General features: G+C 35.8%; 1 protein-coding gene across 6 annotated transcripts in view; it reads left to right on the forward strand.

Annotated features, from left to right (window-relative positions):
- Nucleotides 1-20,504, forward strand: part of LOC123674151 (protein bric-a-brac 1-like) — a 366,849-nt gene that overhangs the window by 66,468 nt on the left and 279,877 nt on the right. For 5 of the 6 annotated variants that reach the window (XM_045609040.1, XM_045609037.1, XM_045609036.1 and 2 more), the window contains exon 3: nt 9,598-10,401. In XM_045609040.1, the coding sequence (XP_045464996.1) occupies nt 9,625-10,401 (777 nt within the window). In that variant the 5' untranslated portion in view covers nt 9,598-9,624. Of the gene's footprint in view, nt 1-9,300; nt 10,402-20,504 lie in introns of those variants that run through there. The other variant, XM_045609039.1, reaches the window with a different exon arrangement.

Raw genomic sequence — 20,504 nt, forward strand, 5'->3', positions numbered from 1 at the left:
TAAAAGCAGAGAATAATGAACAGAAAATGTTCATTTTTCAAGCCAATAATATATAACGAAATTCAATTTTAATTGGATTTAATTCATTTCAATTTCAATCAGATTATACGAATTCAGTGATTATAAATAAAATCTGTGTATTTAAACAATAAATGAAACAAACATTTGTTTCCATACGTATTTGAATTATCTATATGTTTTTATGAATTGATTGTTTTTGCATTATTTCTGAAATCGTTCGAGAATTCGGAACACTTGTTACGCTAATCTTGTATTCTAATGTGATGCTTAAAATGATGACAAAAGGTAAACTCTCGTTTAAAATTAACTCACCTCAAAAACTTACATTTATTGAATATAAGATAAAACTCACTCATTCCCGAACTGTAACTATTCACATTTTCTTCCAGAAAGTATTGTGTTAACTTCTAGCTGCACAATGAATTAGTCTTTATCTAGATATTTCTTAAACATATAAAAATATAATGGAAATTTTTTAAGCTTGCAATTGATTTGAGAAAATGAATTCCTCGAACATGTTGCAAAGATGTAAAATGATAGACATCCTGAGAATACCAAAGTTGTTAAAATTAGAGTCAAGCAACGTTGTCTTATTTTGTATTCCAGTGGCTTTCACTCGATCCAACTCCATATAAAATTAAATAAATATTCTGTATCTTGAATTACACTTAATTATTGAGTAATGTGACACTTGAGACTCCGATTCGATGCGACGATATTACATAGGCATTATAGACTTTATAGATAGGGTATTAAATTAATGAAGTCACAGTGTCGCTTCATAATGTAGAATAAATTGCAATTAAAATAACTAGTGTTCAGTCAAGTTAGTAATTATCTTGAATACCTTCATTGAAGGAATATACCTACTTCTGATCCAATATAATTATAGAACTCTTGAAAAATTACTAAATATTAACATTTAGGATATGAGAAGTTGAACTGATTTCTAGAATTCCTTGTATAAATACAGGGTGTTTCAGATGTGAATTTTCAGCACACTTCAAGTCGTAAAGTTCATATTATGAACTCGACTGATGTTTGAAATGCGGCTTCGTCACTGAGATTCAGAGTGATGAAGTTACAAAAAAAATATTTCAATATTTTTGACTCATCCTACTAAAACTTGGTTCGATTTGAATATTTTGTAATGAGTTGAAATTTGGTTCAAAAATCGGTCGATATACTGCATTGATCATTGTATCTAAAGCGTACAATTCATTAATTTTGAAGTCAAAATATCGAGGAAATGAATAATGATACATTCATAGCTCGAATTGAACATTTAGCATTAAGAAATTTATAACGTGTGTTGCCAAGGTTGTACATCTTGGGCAAATTTCGATGTTTTAGCACCACAACTTTCGAATCAGAGGAAATTTAATACCCCATCTTCGTTCTCCTTTTCTGAGGAACTAAAAAGACAAACTACATTTTTGGCCACCTTCTTTTATTTTCGTGTTATAAGCGAAAATTGTAAAAATAGCGATATCGAAAAGAATTTATATCTCCGCTAATCCTGATGATAGAGCTCTGATATCAAAATATTATACAGGCACTTTTTTCATAGATTCCAGTGGCGTACTTGTCTCTATAGAAGGATTTTCACGAAGCTATGACCGAAAGTTATATTTTTTTAACGGAAACACTAGATTTCTGTGCCATTTTTTGAAAGCTTAATTTTCACTGATTTCACAAAAAGGTATACAACATCGTATGATTTCTGTCACTATGAATAATAGAAAATGGTCAAAACCTTTTTTTTCATTTAAGAGCCTCAATATTTCCATGGTTTCAACTGATGATGAGCACAGAAAAATAAAGCTTGCAATAACAACTTCAGTTTCTGAGTTTATATATTATTCATTCTCATGTTAATAATATTCAATATTAATTAATATTCAGCTATGAAAAGACTAAAAGAAAGAGACCATAGAAATACTGGGGCTTCATAGATAAAAGAAAATTTTTGAGTATTTTCTTTTACATATTTGAAGTGATACAAACCGTACAATATTGTATATTTTTTTAATCAGTATAAATTAAGCTTTCAAAAAATGACACAGGATTCTACGTAAAAAAGTGCCTGTATAATGTTTTCATTTCAGAGCTCTATCATCAGTATTAGCGGAGATATAAATTCTTTACGTTATCGCCATTCTTCCAATTTTCGCTTATAACTCGAAAAGAAAATAAGGTGGCTAAAAATGAACACCACTCTTGTTAGTTTCTCAGAAAAAAAAACGAGAATGGGTTATCAGATTTTGTCCATCTCCTTTGATTTAAAAGTTGTGCTAAAACATCGAAACTTGCCCACCCTGTACTCCATGCGTTTTACTGATACGTTGTAATGGCCTTGTTGCTAAGGATTTCCGGCCTATAGTCGAGAAAATGAATCGTTTTATAATGAAATTAGGCCCATGGAACGAACCGATTCGATAAAACTTTTAGCAGAATTATTTCATAGTATAGCAAAAAGGTACATTTTAAATAAGTTCCCTGCTCCCAGCCTCCTGAATCCATTCTAAACGCCGCGTTAATATTGAACAATACGTATACATCTGGAGCGCCATTCCTCAGAATGTTCTCAAGCAATTGAATAATTTAGCGAAAGAATCGGCATAGAAAAGCGAGTTCTATTCAAATTGCATCTTTAATATTGTATAAGTGAGATAAAATAATTCATAAGTTTGTAGTCTGCGCGTTTAGGCTTATTTACAATGCACAGGGAAATATTTATGCTTTTGCCCGGTTCTCCTAAGGAAGGATTGCCAGTCTGTGTTGTCTTATCCCAAGCTTGATTCGCTCCGTGTAGTATTTATGCAACACCGTTTCAAATATTCAAAGTACTTGATGCTTTTCAAAAGGCGACAAATATTCGGATGTAAGGATTGAAAATTTGCATCTCGGTGTCAATACACGAAAATTCTCAATTTGCGCAGTATGTACTTATTTTTGCTAGGCCAAAATCGCCCAACTATTCTGTGTAAACGACATTATAATTGACTGTTTATGTACATATTTGCATTACTGAATATTTCCATATAAGAGAGATGTATTCTCCATTCTCTTGTGATGGCTTTTTGTATTAAGAAATAATCATAGTGGAATGAAAACAATATATAGGTCGACAGCTCTTTGGGTTCATTTTATTCAAAACTATGGTATATCCAAAGTAACTTGAACTAGTCTATAAAAACGCTTGGCCATAGATGTCCTTTTGAAGTGGATACCCCGATCCCCTAAATATCGGGGTTTATTTGAAAGTATTGTTAGGCAATAAATACACAGGCCCCAAAGGAATTTCTGAAAACTTGGACAACCCTTGTATGATCGAAATATTCAGTTTCCTCCAAGTGAATCTGGATATACTATACCAAACCCAACGATATGCATTTTCTCTTTTTCTATTCATTACTGTTCTGCTATCTATCAACCCTGTGGATATATCAAGGGTAATATAACAAGACCTTGATAAATAATCAACTATTACGATTGTACGTATCTAAATTTCGACTGTATTTTATGATAATTCAACGAGACATAATTTTTGAGTTATATTTATATAGGTATTGATGCCAAAGTTAGATCGAGTCAAATTAATAAATACAAGAGAAATTTAGCAGCAAAATAGTAGTAGGGAAGGGGATATCCCAACTCCAGTTCTCAAAAAGAATCAAGAATCAAATGGTGTACACAGATGGTTCCAAAACTACGACGGGTAGGCTTTGGAGTATTTGGTACTGGTACTAAATGCTCAATATCGTTAGGCCGCTGTCTAAGTGTCCTTCAGGCAGAGATACTTGGAGTAGAAAGATGTGCAGAAATTAACCTAGTAAGAAACTATCAGAAATGGGATATAGCGATGCTTTCTAATAGTCAGGCGGCAATAAAAGCACTGAGCTCACATATTGTCGATTCTAAGATGGTATTGGAGTGCTGAAGATAACTCAATGAAATAGGAAAGAATAACAAGGTCTTTTTTCTGGATTTCCGGCCACTAGGGAATTAGAGGAAATGGAGAGGCCAACACATTTGCCAGAAAAGGAGCATGAACTTACATTGGCCCAGAACCTTACTGTGTCATAGGCAAATGTACCAACAAGAAAGAGTTTCGGGAGAAGAAAAAAACCAAAAGAAAAAAACTCTGGCGGAATCTTCATGGTTTGGATCATTCCAAAAAGTTTCATCGAAAATTTGACACTGCCAGAATGGGTCTAGCAGAACATGACGAGTGCAGATTCTGTGGGGAAGAGAAAGAAACTCCAGATTAAAAGGTGACGGAATGCCTCGCCATCACTAACCAACGCAAAATCTGCTTTGAACAAGAAACTTGTAGAAGTGAAGAAGTAGCCTCCTTGACGCCATCCCAGATACTGGAGTTCATTAGAACTCTGGAACTGGAAGGCGAGCTGTAGATCACGTAATGGAGAGAATAGCACTGATTGGGGGCACAATAGACCATTAGGTTGCAGTGAAACGGAACCTCCTCAATTAAATCTGAATCTATGTCAAGTCAAATTGATAAATACAAGAGGAATTTAGCAGCAAAATAGTGGTTTATTAATCAAGGTCCTGTTACATTCATAAAGATTATTTCTTGAATCCAATTCCTTATATATATATCAGAGAGAATTCTACATACTCTTCACAGTTTATTCTTTATAATCTTCCCCATTCCCTTTTTTCATGTTCCACTTGGTTTGTATTGGCGATGATCGCAAAATTTGATTAACTGTCCATACACTATATTCACATCTCAATTTATCGTATTGGATTGTTGACTGGTTTGCACCATCGATTTCTTCGTTTTTGGTTTTGGGTGTTTTTTTTTTAGATTTATAGAGTTTTAAATTGCAATAAAACAACGATGGATTATTCGATTGACATGAATTTTTTTTATCCGCAAGATAATCTTGTGGCATTACATTTTGAATATGATTTCTGGCATATGACCGCCACGGCTGGCTCGGATGTAGTCCAATCTGGACGTCCAATTTTCGATGATTTTTTCCAACATTTGTGGCCGTATATCGGCAATAACACGGCGAATGTTGTCTTCCAAATGGTCAAGGGTTTGTGGCTTATCCGCATAGACCAATGACTTAACATAGCCCCACAGAAAGTAGTCTAGCGGTGTTAAATCACAAGATCTTGGAGGCCAATTCACAGGTCCAAAACGTGAAATTAGGCGGTCACCAAACGTGTCTTTCAATAAATCGATTGTGGTACCAGCTGTGTGACATGTTACGCCGTCTTGTTGGAACCACAGCTCCTGGACATCAGGGTTGTTCAATTCTGTAATGAAAAAGCTATTAATCATGGCTCTATACCGATCACCATTGACTGTAACGTTCTGGCCATCATCGTTTCTGAAAAAGTACGGACCAATGATTCCACCAGCCCATAAAGCGCACCAAACAGTCAGTTTTTCTGGATGTAACGGTGTTTCGACATACACTTGAGGATTAGCTTCACGCCAAATGCGGCAGTTTTGTTTGTTGACGTAGCCATTCAACCAGAAGTGCGCTTCATGGCTACTAATGGACGTAGTGCGCGATACGTATTCCGCACAGCACCATTATTTTCGAAATGAAATTGCACTATTTTCAAGCGTTGTTCAGGCGTGAGTCTATTCATGATGAATTGCCAAACCAAACTGAGAATAAAACACTTGACAGCTGTTAAATCGGTTGCCATCTTGAACAAAGTTATATACCTCGAAAAAAAACACCCGTTACTATGCTGAGTAGTCGGTGACTATCATGCTTCATGCAAATAGTCATTGATATCTCGTGTTGATTGGTCTATTGCTATTCAAATAGGAAACTAAAGAGTGATTGGATATTTAACAGACGAAAGATAGGTATTACTCCGACTGTACCCCCATCCACAAAAAGAAAGTGTTAAAAGTTGTTACTTATGCTGAATTTGGCTATAATGAAGGAGTGATTGCCTTGGTTTAAGCCAAATCTTTCTACAGAAACGGTATTGAAAAACTAGAAGAGCGTTGGAGTACATGTATCACTCGAGAAGGTGACTATGTTGACGAATTTTAAGTCGAATTTTTTTAGGAAAGAATGTGTTTTTACGGATTAGGCTTGGAACTTATTATGTGAAGTATCATCTATTGGCTATGTGGATCTATCAGCTGGATAGATCAGCTCGCTTAATGGTCATGTCTGATTCAATTACCAGGTTTTTTGAACTAAAAAAATCATTAATAGCGTTCAAGCATTCAATCTGGTTTTCAGAGAATAGATATCCGAATTTGCTCAAGACTAAAAATAAACGAAAATTTCTGTATTATATTTTTGCAATGTGTGGAAATCTCATTACCATAAACGTTGTTTTTTTTAATCGAGACCCCAAATTCCTCCATGCTAAATCGAGCAAAAAAATCAGACTGCAGTCAGTCGACGCACGCCTCGACCCTACACGACTGTACCACCTCCCATTCCACCCTCAAAAAAAATTCCAGCAACGAATAAGTTCCCAAATATAAACAAGATAAGCGCGAACCATAAAACCCACCGCATTCCAGGGAATTAATTATGAACTTCGTTATTCCCTAAATGTGTGTCATTTTATTTGGTCGCCTGGGATGTTGTCATCTTTATTAAATTTTATTATTTCTATAGTAGGGACCCCTTTTTCGCGCGGAACATTTGGGGCGTCCGTGACGAAATTCGTTGAAAAGTACATGTCTTCAAATTACGACGGCGTGTTTTTCGACTTTTTATTGAGATTAACAGCTTCTATGCGGGACGCATTGTTTTTGGAGTGGAGCAGGTCGGAGAAGTGAGATGCGTTCTTTCGGATGATGATTCAGGAAGTAGACCTTCGTATTGCTTCCAACTGCTGCTGCTATGTGTGTAGATATGATTCAGGTTTATTATTTTTATAGATGCAAGGCTTGACTTGATATTCAAGGTCGAGCTACTTGCCTGGTAAAAATATCAACAATTTAAAATGGAAACACGAAGAAAATCCTTATAAAACATATAAAAAACTTTAGTTACTTAATATTGAGAAACCTCCATGCACTATTTGATCATACCATTTTCAATCCGGAATTTAGATACATAAGGCATCTTATGGATTTTTCGCCTAATCTTTTATTTTTGAATGCTTCATATTCTGAGATGAAGAGAAGATAAAACTTACTACTATATATTTCTCTCAATTTTCAGAACAAAAAAATTGTACTCCACTGAGATACTTCAAATTAAAAATCATTTTGAACTACATGTTCAATTTGTGACAAAAAAACATGTCGTTTTTCGTATGGGGCGAGTTTGAATGCAAAGAATTGAAACAAGTCAACTCAAATACATTGTATTTTGAAGTAAAAAGAAATCCATTATTCTTGCATGAAAAAGAAGGCTGTAAATACCATAGTTAGAATGATCCGATTTAGGTCAAATATGCGCCATTTTGTTGGATTACTTGTTGCCATTTTGAAGGTTATATAATTATGCCTCTCTTATAGACGCCCTCGTCCCTATCGGCAAAAAATTCATACAGTAGATTCTCACAAGACTGTTGAAGTGAGTTTTCACCAGCAAAATTGTTCGCCATAGACAGGGACAGATGGTTATCACTTGGTGCCAGGTCCAGACTATATGGTAGATCCATAAGAACCTTCCAATCAAACTCCTGGAGCTTCTGGCAAGGCACTATCGATGTATATGGTCCGGCGTTGAGTGGAACACAATTCCTCTATTATTAGCAAAAGCTTGCCGCTTCTCGGCAATTGCTTCCTTCAGAAAGTTCAATTGTTGATAGTACAGTTCTTAATCAACAGTTGCACCGTAGGGGCGCAGATCATTGTAGATAATTCCCTTCCAATCCCACCAAACAGACAACATAACCTTCCTGGCCGTCAATCCTAGCTTGGCCACCGTTTCCACCTTCTCACCGCTGTTTCACCACGACCGTTTTCGCTTGACGTTGTCGTAAGAGATCCACTTTTCACCAACAGTCATCCAACCATTTGAAAATGGGTCGATTTTGTTGCGATTCAGCAGCAATTCCCATATGGAATTCAGTCCATGAGGGTTTTTGCGTATAATACACATACTTTGAGCTTCTTCTTGAGACCAGACTGATGCAAATGGTTTCAAACGGATTTTTGTGCAATTTTCAGCTCTTGGGCAATCGAAACGGAACTTACATGTTCATGATTTTATCGACATTTTTGACAATTGGCCTTCCATTTAACATCGAAATAGAACCGGAATAGAATACACGAAAAAAAAATTGCGCGTGATTGGCCGCTACAGTATCAAGAACATAAACACTAGGTATATTATCAACTGTAAACTAGCGTATTTTCTCTCTGCATGTGTCCAAATTTGTCGCGCGCTTAAACTAATTGGAGTCAATTAATCACAAAACTGTCACAAAAGTTTTTGTAGTACGAAATCTTCTTTTTAACGCCATATGGAGGAATCCTCTAGGACTTATACAACCCGAGATAACTAAAGCCAACAACTGGGAAAATAATGGATTTCTTTGTACTTTATATTGAACTATCTGATAATAGCCAATTTATTAACGAAATGAGAAATACGCATTGGGGTGTTTTTTTTTGCATAAATGCCGAGCCCCATACGGAAAAAGCATGAGAGAATTTTTGAGACGAATTGAACTAGAAATTCAAAAATTAATTTCAGCTTGAATTATCTCAGTGGCGGTACCATGTTTTCTCGGAAGAAATAATCATCCGTATGCGCGACAATTTTGAACATGAAATTCTTGATTGCATGTCAATAAATGCGTAATAACTTTCTTTTGCAACTCACAAAATTTCATTTGAATAACTTTACCCGTGTCAGAGCAATAAATAAATACTCAATATTTAAGAAAAACTTCAACACCCTGTATCTCGAAATATGAAACGTTCAAGAACAAAGTTATATAGCGAACTGTCATCAATTCTTCATGCAGAATCGCCCCGCCGGTCGCACTTATTCACCACCGCCAGAAAGATCCACCAGAATCAGTTCAGTAGTTCTCGAGTCATCTAATAAACTTGTCAGTGTCCGAAAGAATCGAGAATAAATAGAACGCCGATAAACGTCCGAAGATGACCCTCCTAATGGCACCGACGACTTCGGCAACTTCCAAGCTGCTGGAGGTGTTAATGTATCGACGTAATTAGGATTGTGCTGTGGCGGTGATTGCCTCGCGGTGGCCACGCGGTCTCGTGGGTGGATGGGTGGGGTGAGGGCGGGCTCGCCGGTTCTGGTGGGGGCACCAAGGCGTGCGCGAGAGGCGGCCTCAACCCTCCTGCCGAGTCCGCTGGCGGCACCGAACGTCAGTTCTCTACGCGGAATGACGAGTCACGCAGGTTCTCGCTACTCACGACTTGACACGCGAAAACATTCGGACTTTTAACCGCGCCACGTGCTCTCTCTCATGGCCCTTCGAGCCGGATCGACACCGCCAGGACTGCGCCGGTATTAAAAAACGTTCTCAGCAAAACTGACGTTGCGTTGTGAATTAATATCATAGACTGTATCGATGTTTGTTGTGGTTGTTGTGTAAACAAACGTGTTGTTGAACTTTCAGGTATCGAAGAAGACGGACGACAACAACATGCAGCACACTTCGGGATCGCCGCAGCAGTTCTGCTTGAGATGGAACAATTACCAGTCGAATCTGACGAACGTGTTCGATCAGCTTCTGCAGAGTGAGTCTTTCGTCGATGTCACCTTGGCTTGCGATGGACACTCGATGAAATGCCACAAGATGGTCTTGTCCGCTTGTAGCCCTTACTTCCAGTCGTTGTTTTTCGAGAATCCCTGCCAGCATCCGATCGTGATTATGAGGGATATCAAGTGGCCCGAGCTCAAGGCGGCCGTCGAGTTTATGTACAAGGGCGAGATCAACGTTTCGCAGGAACAGATCGGACCTTTGCTCCGGGTTGCGGAGTCCCTCAAAATCAGAGGATTGGCCGATGTAAACGGCGAGCAGGATACGGTGACGACGGCCGCTGGCGAGATAACCACGAAGCCGTCGCCGATAAAGCAGCTGTCGACGACGTCCATCCCGATGACGCCTAATTCGAACAGCGGGATGGACTGGGATGCTGCCGGGAACAGTCATCCTGCGAAGAAGCGTCGCCGTTCCGGCGAAAGGAGCAGCATCAGCAGTCCTGGCGAGAGCGCGGCTAGCACCACGGCGGAGATACCTGATCCTCCGCTGTCGGTGGAGATGTCGCCCGCGCCTTCGGCCACCCCCTTGCCTCCCTCGAGCTCCGCGGAGCCTCTCTCGTTGAATTTACCCTTGCCGTCGCACGTGCCGCACATGCCTTCGACTGACGATATGGAGATCAAACCTGGTATTGCAGAGATGATACGCGAGGAAGAACGGGTAAGTCCATTCACTTCTATTCCAATTGAAAGGGTTGAACCGCCTAAGAAACTATTCAATTTTCGATCTAGAGCCATTTTATGTGTTTATATTCGCTTTTGTAAGGACACGTTCTAAATAATTGATGAACGACTATGAATGTCAGTTGATTTGTCAAAAAGTTCTCTTTGCGTTTGCTCAAGCATTATACAAAAATATCTGTTGATTAGCTACAATTTGCGCTTCTCTCAAATCTCGCGAATGACTGGTTTTTCACCTGTACCCTTCAATTGTAGACTAATACAGTAAATCTCCTATCAACTGAAAAACTCTTATTCGATCTCTGGATTAACTGCCTCCAAATTAAGAATATTTTGATAGGGTAAATGCACTGGTTAGCCGACCGGCACTGGTTCTCGACCATTCCGTGATTTCAGATAAAATAATAATAAAAATATATCATGTAGTGCAAAATATTTTCGCGGTACGTGTTCTCGACCATTCTACCCTTCCAAGATAGTTTGCATAGTAGTGGTATAGGTCAAAGTTTTCGCGCTAAAAATTAGTTTATAATCGTCTATCATAGAAAAGGGTTCTTTCTCGTCCTCTCTTAGAAAAGTGCTTTGTGATATATGACCAGAAAATAGTAATTATTTCTTATTTTGAATTATGTGTGTATATTTTATTCCATATCAACTATAAGATATATTTTTGAGTGTATTTCAATCAAGAAGCAAATAAATGTATATTTTTTTTTCAATATTCGGCGGTCGCGAAATGGTATTGAAAAATTTGTATCTTTTATTTCTCGACCAAAGTGGTCGAGAACCAATATGTTACTTCAATAATTGTTTATTTTAACCGATATATTTCTGTTGGATCATTTTTTTTTCGATACCCTGATTCATTTATATATCTACTTTCTGAATATTAGTTTGCGACCACTGAATTAACGTTGAAACACTTATTTCTACCCTTTATCTATTCGCGGTCGAGAACCAATTTGATTGTACTTAATTCTCGACCACTGGTGGTCGGTGTTAGTTTTTAAATAGATATTAAGAGCAAAAGAACCAAATAATGTTGTATGAGTTGCTATTTTGAAATATTTATAGAAAGTGGAAACTTTTGCAAAATAATTTCTTTTTACGTTCCGAGTGTTTCTTATTTGATTACCTCATCTGAAACCCATCTGAGTGATAGGTAGTGATGTCGATGGTACGGTACGAAAGTCAGTACTAATCACTCATCTCGCTCTAAAGTTTTTTATAAAATTTTTAAGTGGAGCGGCCACTATTATTAGTGGTCGAAAACTAACACAAAAATGGTCGAGAACTCTGCGGCGTGGTCGAGAACCGAAGGTTATTGAGATTTTCTATATGTTTTCACATTTTAAAGGTTAAATGCGGAAAGAACGCTTAAAATTATATGACAAATCATTTAAAACTCGCCAAAGAATCGATGAACACCAACACCATTAAAATTTGATAAGTTTATGTGTGAAAAAATCGTGCTCGAAATCGATGTGTCTGTTAACTGGTCGAGAACCAGTGCATTTACCCTATGACTTTGATAACCAGAATCCATGCCAGTATTAACAAAGCTGTCGGCCAATTCTTGTCATTTTTTCGTTGCACCCCTATTATTATGGCATCTCCATTCAATAACTTCGAGAGTCCTCTCATGTTTCTCCATCCATTTGTGCATACAGATGATACAGAAATATATATTATAGGCCTATCGGTTAACTTGGTATTAACTTGAAGGAAATTCATTTGAATTGAAATTAAATGACAGTTATTCTATTCAAACTTTTTAATTATAAAAATAACAATTATTTCGCTACACCCAAACTACTTGAAATTCCACATTTTCAATTAATGGAATTTCTAATATTGAACTATTAATTGTAGATATGGGTATTGTTATTAACGAAAGATCTTTAAATCATGAACCATTGAATTTTTTACCAAGGTATGGCATATAGCTGAAATTGTCATCAAAAAAGCTATCTAATGATGCAATAATATACTGGTTGTGCCATTTGAAATAAGGAAGTAGTAGTATGTTTCCGATATAACCGGAAGTTGTAGAGATCTGAAAAAAAATTCAGATCATGGTCTCAAACCCCAACATGCGAATTTTCAGCACAAAATTGTGATCAGTTTTCCATCAACTCCCAATAGGTAGGCCATCACGGTGAATCACCCCGTATTTGAGTAGTAATAATAACCTTCATTTTTAACTTTATACCTATACCAGACTATTAATGAAAACTTTTCCCAAAAAAAGTTTGTGCGCTACATCCTGACATAAATTAAAGTATTGCTTACTCGAGCGTTATGAATTTGTAGGTACTTATACAAAGAGAGAAGAATAGAATACTGATTGCTTGAAGAAATTAAATATGTATCTACGAGAGAAAACGTGGATTCAATGACAGAATTAAGAGTTCATAAAAGCGAGCCTCAAGAGCTGATGAACATACATTATTAAAAATTTTTTATTGGTATCAGATATCTCAGTTCAGTTTAATGAATCGAAATTATTATTTATTAAAAAAAAAATTTTTTTGTGAGTGAATGTCGAAATTTCCTTCATTACTTCATTACTTTTGGTTTATATAGAATATGTCGATGGAACTATTCTTTTAAATCTCATTCAAATTTCACAATTTCGTGATGTGTAGAATCCAAATGAAATTAGAAGATCTAGGTACTTGCTAAATAATATTTAAATTATATTTGATTGCACATACAAACTCCAACAATAAAATAAATTCAACTGATGCGGTGGTAGATATACCTAGTTGGGTAACGAAATAATGAAACAAAACACTTCCAAGTGCAAACATTTCCACAACATTCTATAAACACTATGAAACGTATGTATTGGACCACATTTTCTTTACTCCGATACCTCAAAAAATATGACTGAATAGAGTTCCTACTTCAAGTCCCTAATCTGGTCGATGATACTATCCACAAATTTTGTTGAAGGCAAGAAGTCAAAGGATCAATTTTAAAATTTTTATAGATTGATCAAACATAATCAAGGAATTTAATGTGTACATTCCTACGATTCTATACTTAACATAACATTAATTTTGCTAGCCTATATATTGTTCTTTTTTTCTAGGGCTTCGATATATTTTATGGAATATTTGTGACTAATGAATCAGTGCAAAATTTTAAATATTCTTTCGATAACAATTAAATAAAGATACATATTTCTTAAAAAGCCCAATGTTTTTAAACGGGAATCGAAGTAAAGATGAACCTAGGTCGGAGGAACGGCTTTGAATTGTGATTTAAATATAAATTTAAAAAAATTTTAGAATATGATTGAAAAATATTATTATCCTCGATAGGGAAATCGAAAAATATGGTTTATTTGAATAGTGATTAATTTTAATTGAATTCGGCTGTAAAAGTGACGTAGAACATTTTATTACTTCAGTTTCATGTGGAACGTTTCATTTATTTATCATCTATAATATATTTCTCAAGGTGAGGTAAAAAAAAACAATTTGACGAGCTCAATTTTAACAACGAATCATTAAAAAAATTTGCACCTATAATATCTCTGATATAAATTCAATTCATATTTACTTACTAACAGATATATCCCAGTAAATAACATAATTAATATCAGTGCAACATAATATAATATTTATACCCGTTATACAAATGCCATGAAAATGGCATTAATGGGTTAGGGATTCTGAGAACTGTCGAAATTTCTCAGATTGTTGTCTCCGACTTCATTATCTCATTTTTCATTTCTCTCACTTATAGGTAGTATTTTCGAAGTATTGATAGCTGCACAAATTCTAAACAAATAAAAAGTACTCAGTTAATTCCCACAAAAATGCCAGTTTTTAAACCAAGAGTGTTAATGAAGTTGTTGAATATATCAATTCATTTCATTAGTGGAATATGTTAATTCAGTTACGTGCGAATTATTGATGTTGGAACTTTGATTGAGTTACATCATTGTTACGTTCATTTCAAAAATTTTGTATTCGCTTTTATATTTGAAATGATTAACGTTGACTAGAAACGAGTAATATCATCTGCATCTGATAAAACTTTTAAAATGAATCAGAATACGGAGAAAACACAAAATCACTAGAGGGTAATTATTGTTCATTATTAAAATTTTTCTCTTTCTGGGTTATCAATTTTAACAATGGTCGATAGTCGAGCTGAATGACATCGCTTTTCGATAAATGTGTAAATAATAATCTGGATATCTATTATTAATTTAACGATCCATTATAAAGCAATATAAAAAAGATCGTTGATGGCCACAACGCTAGAAATAATTTTCAAGAGGACGTGTGGGTTCTGCATATTGTTTCTTTGAAGAAAAATGATCTAGTGCTGCATTATTTATGTTTTATTTCCAGAATATAAAGAGAGGGTCTTTTGAACTAACAATTTATACGAAGCATTGAATGTCCACTAAAGAACTCGATAATGACCCTCGCAAGCTGAAATAAATGGGAGAATTAATAAATTATAAAATGTGAAGCGTATTGAAAATAATTTTTCATGATTTATTTATTTTTGTATACCACCGAAATTATCAAGGTCCAATCATATGAAGCTAATCCGAGAGCTAATCGGATAAGGTTCAGTTGAATTCTCGCCTGAAAACAACTGACAATTCACTAAAACACGACTTTGTTTTCTATACTTATGTGATTTTTTTTCAAAGCGATAAAGATGGCTAAAGTGGTAACCATAAGTTCTGAAGGCCATTAACCTCCAAATTTATACGTCTTGGTCATTAACATCTTAATAGCTCAATCGGTTGATACCAAAATTCAACAATTGACGTTACTACAACGGGTAATAAATTATCCGTAAGAAAATGTATAGATTTAATACCTAGGTATTTTGATATTCCTCAGTCACAAATATAGATAGAATCCCAATATCAGATATTAGTTCTGATTTTTCTTAGTTATAGGTAGGATTGGAGCTATTTTTATTTAATAGATATTCTCTCAAGAGCAGTAACAGTATCCCAAAACCTATAGAGTATTCAATATAATTATAATATCCAACATAGTCGAGTCTTATGATCAATAATTATTTATCATCTATTCGAAGTCTAAATTGAGATTTATAATTATATGAATTTGATGACTTGCGTATAGACCATCGTCTTCAACATTTGTATTGATTTACTGTTATGTTTAACAACATGTCGTAAACTTTTTCTTTACTCAACTGCATCAATGGTAGCCGTGATCCCAAACAACACCAAAAAATCCTTTTTGTCCGAGCTCCTATCAGTTTTTTGAAAATATCACTCGTTTAAAAGATTTTGAGTTTTTCGACTTTTTTGGTGGGATACTTTATATATAAATAATTTTTGTTTATTTCAAGATTTAATTAATTACGTGCCCATTGTATAATTATAATCAAGTCATATATAGGGTGTGCCATTTAAAATCAACAACTCTCCTCTATATCTCTAATAAGATAATTAATTTGTAATTGAATGGGACTCTCTATATGAGATATGATTACATTTTTACAATGGCCATAAAATAAAAAGAATCTCGAAAATAATTAAAAATATTTATATATAAGGTGTTCCATTAAACAAACTGACTCGTAGATCTCAATATTGTTGAAAAACCGATAACGGGATTCTTTTCGACAAATCTGCGGCTAAGAAACTGAGATGAAAAATATAGGGTGATCCATTTAAAAAATACCAACTCTTTTCTGTATCTCTTAATTGTAATTGATTTCTATAATCTTATATGAGTATCATATAAAATTTGAAGTTAAAAAATAATGATTAAAAATTTTTCGATTATTTCAAACAAAATATAGTGAAATATTTCTAAAAAAGAGATCGTTGGTCCTTGAAGATTTGTTCTCTAAGTCTTATAGTTATCGAGATGCTTTCAGAGCATCGAATTTGGGTCACCCTGAACAGTGATTGAGCTTTCTTCACAACGTTTCAATAATCCAATGTTTCTATCGTAGTGTTGATGACCACGTCTACAGAATCCATCTCCTGAGCTCACCAAACCCATCGGAGCTCTCAAAAAGAAATATTTTCCCCATGTAATGGAAATCACGTTCCAAATTAGTGTTTTCATTCAAGTTACCTGGAATGACAGAATCTTATTCTTCAGATGCCATCTCCTCCCAGAAGGATAGTTATCAAAACGGCTAGCTTCATCACTGCGGCCTTAAACAGAACTGCACTTGTACCATTGTCTCAAATTGTTCAACCAGGAGATTCTTCTTCTTCCGATGTTCCTTCTTCCCGTATTTTTACCTGTATCACTATCTGCCATAAGGTGTACTTCTCCCCTCTCAGCACATGACCCAGATACTGCAACTTCCAAACTTTACGTTGTTCAGTATTGCCCACTTTACCCATTCTTTTGAGCACTACTTTATTTGGTACTTAGTTTATCCACCTTATATTTAGGATTCCATTCCACGTAAAAGCACAGGGAATACATTTTCTCCAATTCTGTGGTTATTCCGTTCATTCTTCCACATCTTGTAGAACAAAATCGTGCGAGAATATATCAGAAACGCACAGTTTTCATGGTTATATTTTATTATTCTATGTTGGTACTCCGAACTTTCCGCCACGGCTTTATCTGTCAATTCATCAATTTGCCTTAAAGAAATCAGTTCTGCCAACCAACATTTTTCAATGCAAAAATCACTAAAATATATTTATGGAAATATTTCATTAATTTCAATGAAAATGCAATGAATTAGAGAAAATAATGTATAATACTCGTACGGAAGGCTCATTCTACCACTCGTTCATTCCAAAACTCGCCACTTCGTGGCTCGTTTTTGAATTTTGAACTCGTGGAAAAATATCAATCCCTTCTGCACTTGTATTATAAATAACTATTAAAAACCTGATCTTGAGTTGTAAACTGAGATCTTTTCCACAAAATACCTATCTCATTTTATTGAACACATTTCGGGATTGGTCAATTCGCACTCGAATTTCCTCCATACCCTCATTACTCTCATTAACAATGGTTCCCAGGTATTTATACTTCCTCACCTTTCCCACTGGCTGTCCTTTAATCCATAAACTCTCGGGTAGTTGTTGTGCTTTTGTTATGATCATAAATTTTGTTTTCTTCAAATTCAATGTGAAGAGTCGCTCGCTAGCAGACCTACAAATAATATTAGATCTAGTGGTAGAAAACAGCGAAAAATGTGGAATTCTTCGCTGTGTTCTACTACTCGATCTAATATTATTTGTAGATCTGCTAGCGACTCTGCAATGAGTATGATGTCATCGTTATATCTTATGTTGTTGATTGATCTTCCAATAACTTTTATGCCTATTGTATTTCCCGCCAATGCATTCTCAATTATGCACTCAGAGTACTGATTGAATGTTAGAATAATTCGTTTCGAATTGTCTGAATGAATGGACTAGTTTTCATTTTTTTGTTAAGGATTAATTCTAAAAATTTAAGTAAAATGAAACAAAAATATGGAGAAATCATTGAAATATCTCTAGAAATGAAAAAGTTATGGGACTTTGAAATTGCACTTGGAAGAATAATTTCATAGTACGTGTGAGTGTCGTGACGTCACACACTAGACGACTGGTATTCGCAGAGTGCTTACGAATTCATTGGTGTACAATAACTTGTGCCGTTCGTGTCCTGTTTTGTTCGTTACACGATGGCTGAAATAACTTACACTATACATACATATAAATTACTTTTTTCTCTTTTTACTTTTTACTCCTCACATAAATATGTTTTGCCATTGATAGAATTCAACAAAAAGTACTCAACTACAAACTGTTTATAAAACGTTTTTTAAATAAATTATCGTTATAAGTTGAACCATGATGAAGCAAACTCAAAAGTAGATACTTACTTGAAAAGTTTAACTCCATTTATTTCAGCACTGACATAAGATGGATTTGAAGAAAAAAACTCCATCACTGCAAATATATCTATTTTAGGCAAATTGTCACTTTGTCCTTTCACGAAGCCTTCTTCCATTATGGTGACATAAAAACAAAACTCGAGTTAAAACTACACTGTACAACTACAAACAGCGCGAGAGCCTTGGCGCGGCTAAGTATTTAAACGTAATTTATGGTGAAGCGTTCACAGGAGAGTGCCGTGACGTCACAGACGTGTCGGAGACCAAAGCAATCCGCGCTAAAATACGTAAATTTAAATAATCTATTTCTCAGTCATTTATTGATGGATTTTCAAAATTTTTTCACTGATTTATCAGCTTTGCTCTATATTTTAATTCTATCGTATCAAATATAGTATTATCAACATCACTAAACTAGTCCATTGTGCTCTATTTGAGAATTATGAAACCTAATAAGAGGCTTTAAATGTCGTTTTCCCCTATTTTTCCAGGATTATTGTTCATTGTACCAAGTCAGCAGCGGGAACTCCAAATATTCCATATATACGCTCAAACGTCCTCTAAATTTTTCAACGCTTCATCCTCGCCGTCAGACCTCCTAAAAAAAAATACGACCCTCGCTTTCTGCGCCGACCCCTCTGCACCCGCTCATCAATTCTCGCCGGATTCGCCCCTATAATAATTTCACGATATCGATTGTGGGGTGTATTCAAAAACATCACCCTTTTATGTACCGCAAAGCGGCCGTGTTAAATTCAATAGAGAAAATGGCACTCCTCCAGTAGTCGGTGCAACGAACACTCGAATCTATCGATTCCATCTGACCTGGCAGGAGAGAACGCGGGCAGAACGGCAGCAGCCAGTTTGCGATCTGAAGAGCGGCAGGGACACGCGGGAGGGGGTGGGTATTCGAAAGTGGGACATAGTTCGTGCTGAGCATTAAGTTTTGCCTCGAGTGGTGCCCCGATGTACTCTCGAAAGTGAATCGAGCATTCGGATTCGTTTCTCGTTTCTCGCGCGCTGTTTCTGCGGTCTGCAGCCCGTGGTTCTGCGCGCTTGTTCGTAGGGTAGCAGTTGTTTAATCTTTGGGTCCGTGCGTATGTAGTTTTCGAATTCGGTTTCGGAAATTATTTTTTCCTACACTGAAAAACCAAATGGTGTCATTAGGTTCTGACAGAAACAGAAATCCCATCAAATTTGTATGGAAAGGTCGCAAAGCGATACCTTCAGGCCGAAAGAAGACACAATCTGGTTTTTCAGTGCATCAGTTGAAAAATATCCTCTTTCGGCCATAACTCCAAAACGCCTGAAGCTATCGCTTTGCGACCCTCTGGATTTTTCATACAAATTTGATGAAATCTCTGTTTCTATCCGAACCTAAAGACACAATTTGGTTTTCAGTGCATCAGTTGAAGAATATCTTCTTTTGGCCACAACTTCAGAACGCCTGAAACTATCGCTTTGCGACCTTTAGGTTTTTTCATGTAAATTTGATGGAACTTCTGCTTCTGTTAAAAAAATCCTTTCACTACATTTGAAATTTCGGAGTGAAATGGACAAAACAATGGACTTCTGACTTAGCGCCCCCTATCGAAAGCAGCAAAAAAAAATTTTCATGAATATATTTTGTCCTCGATCAACAAGATATTATCTCTCAGACGAGATCTAATTTGCTCATAAATGTTGAGCCAAACTGAAGTTACAGACATTTCAATCAGTCAGATTTCTCCCTTTTCCCTACCCTTATTTGATATCGGTAAATCGAAAGTGACAATTCAAAAAGATAGAGAATTTTCCAAGGATTACAGTGATAATAATTATTCTTCAGCTTGATATGAAACATTTTCTAGTAAAATTCATTTTTCTACTCCACGATACCTATTACGCCCCCTAGCGGTAGAGGTATGAACTTCAAAACAATTTCCAGTGTATTTTCGTGTACACTTTAGTCGTAAAATTTTTTACCGCGATTCTCTAGGATGGATCCTGAAATATAGCCTCTTACCTCGCTTATTTGCCCACCCTGTACAACTTCGTACACCGTACAAAGTTTGGTCATTGCATTGCCACAGGGGAAATGAATTGGTAACAAAGTTTGACTGATACGTTGAAATCCACGTGGTGTTAATAACTCTTAAAATAACTACCCGTTGTTTTTTCTGCCTGGATACCCACAAATTTAGTGACCACAGAAATAATTCTATCGAT

Source organism: Harmonia axyridis, chromosome 2 (assembly GCF_914767665.1).
Source record: "Harmonia axyridis chromosome 2, icHarAxyr1.1, whole genome shotgun sequence".
Classification (NCBI taxonomy): domain Eukaryota; kingdom Metazoa; phylum Arthropoda; class Insecta; order Coleoptera; family Coccinellidae; genus Harmonia; species Harmonia axyridis.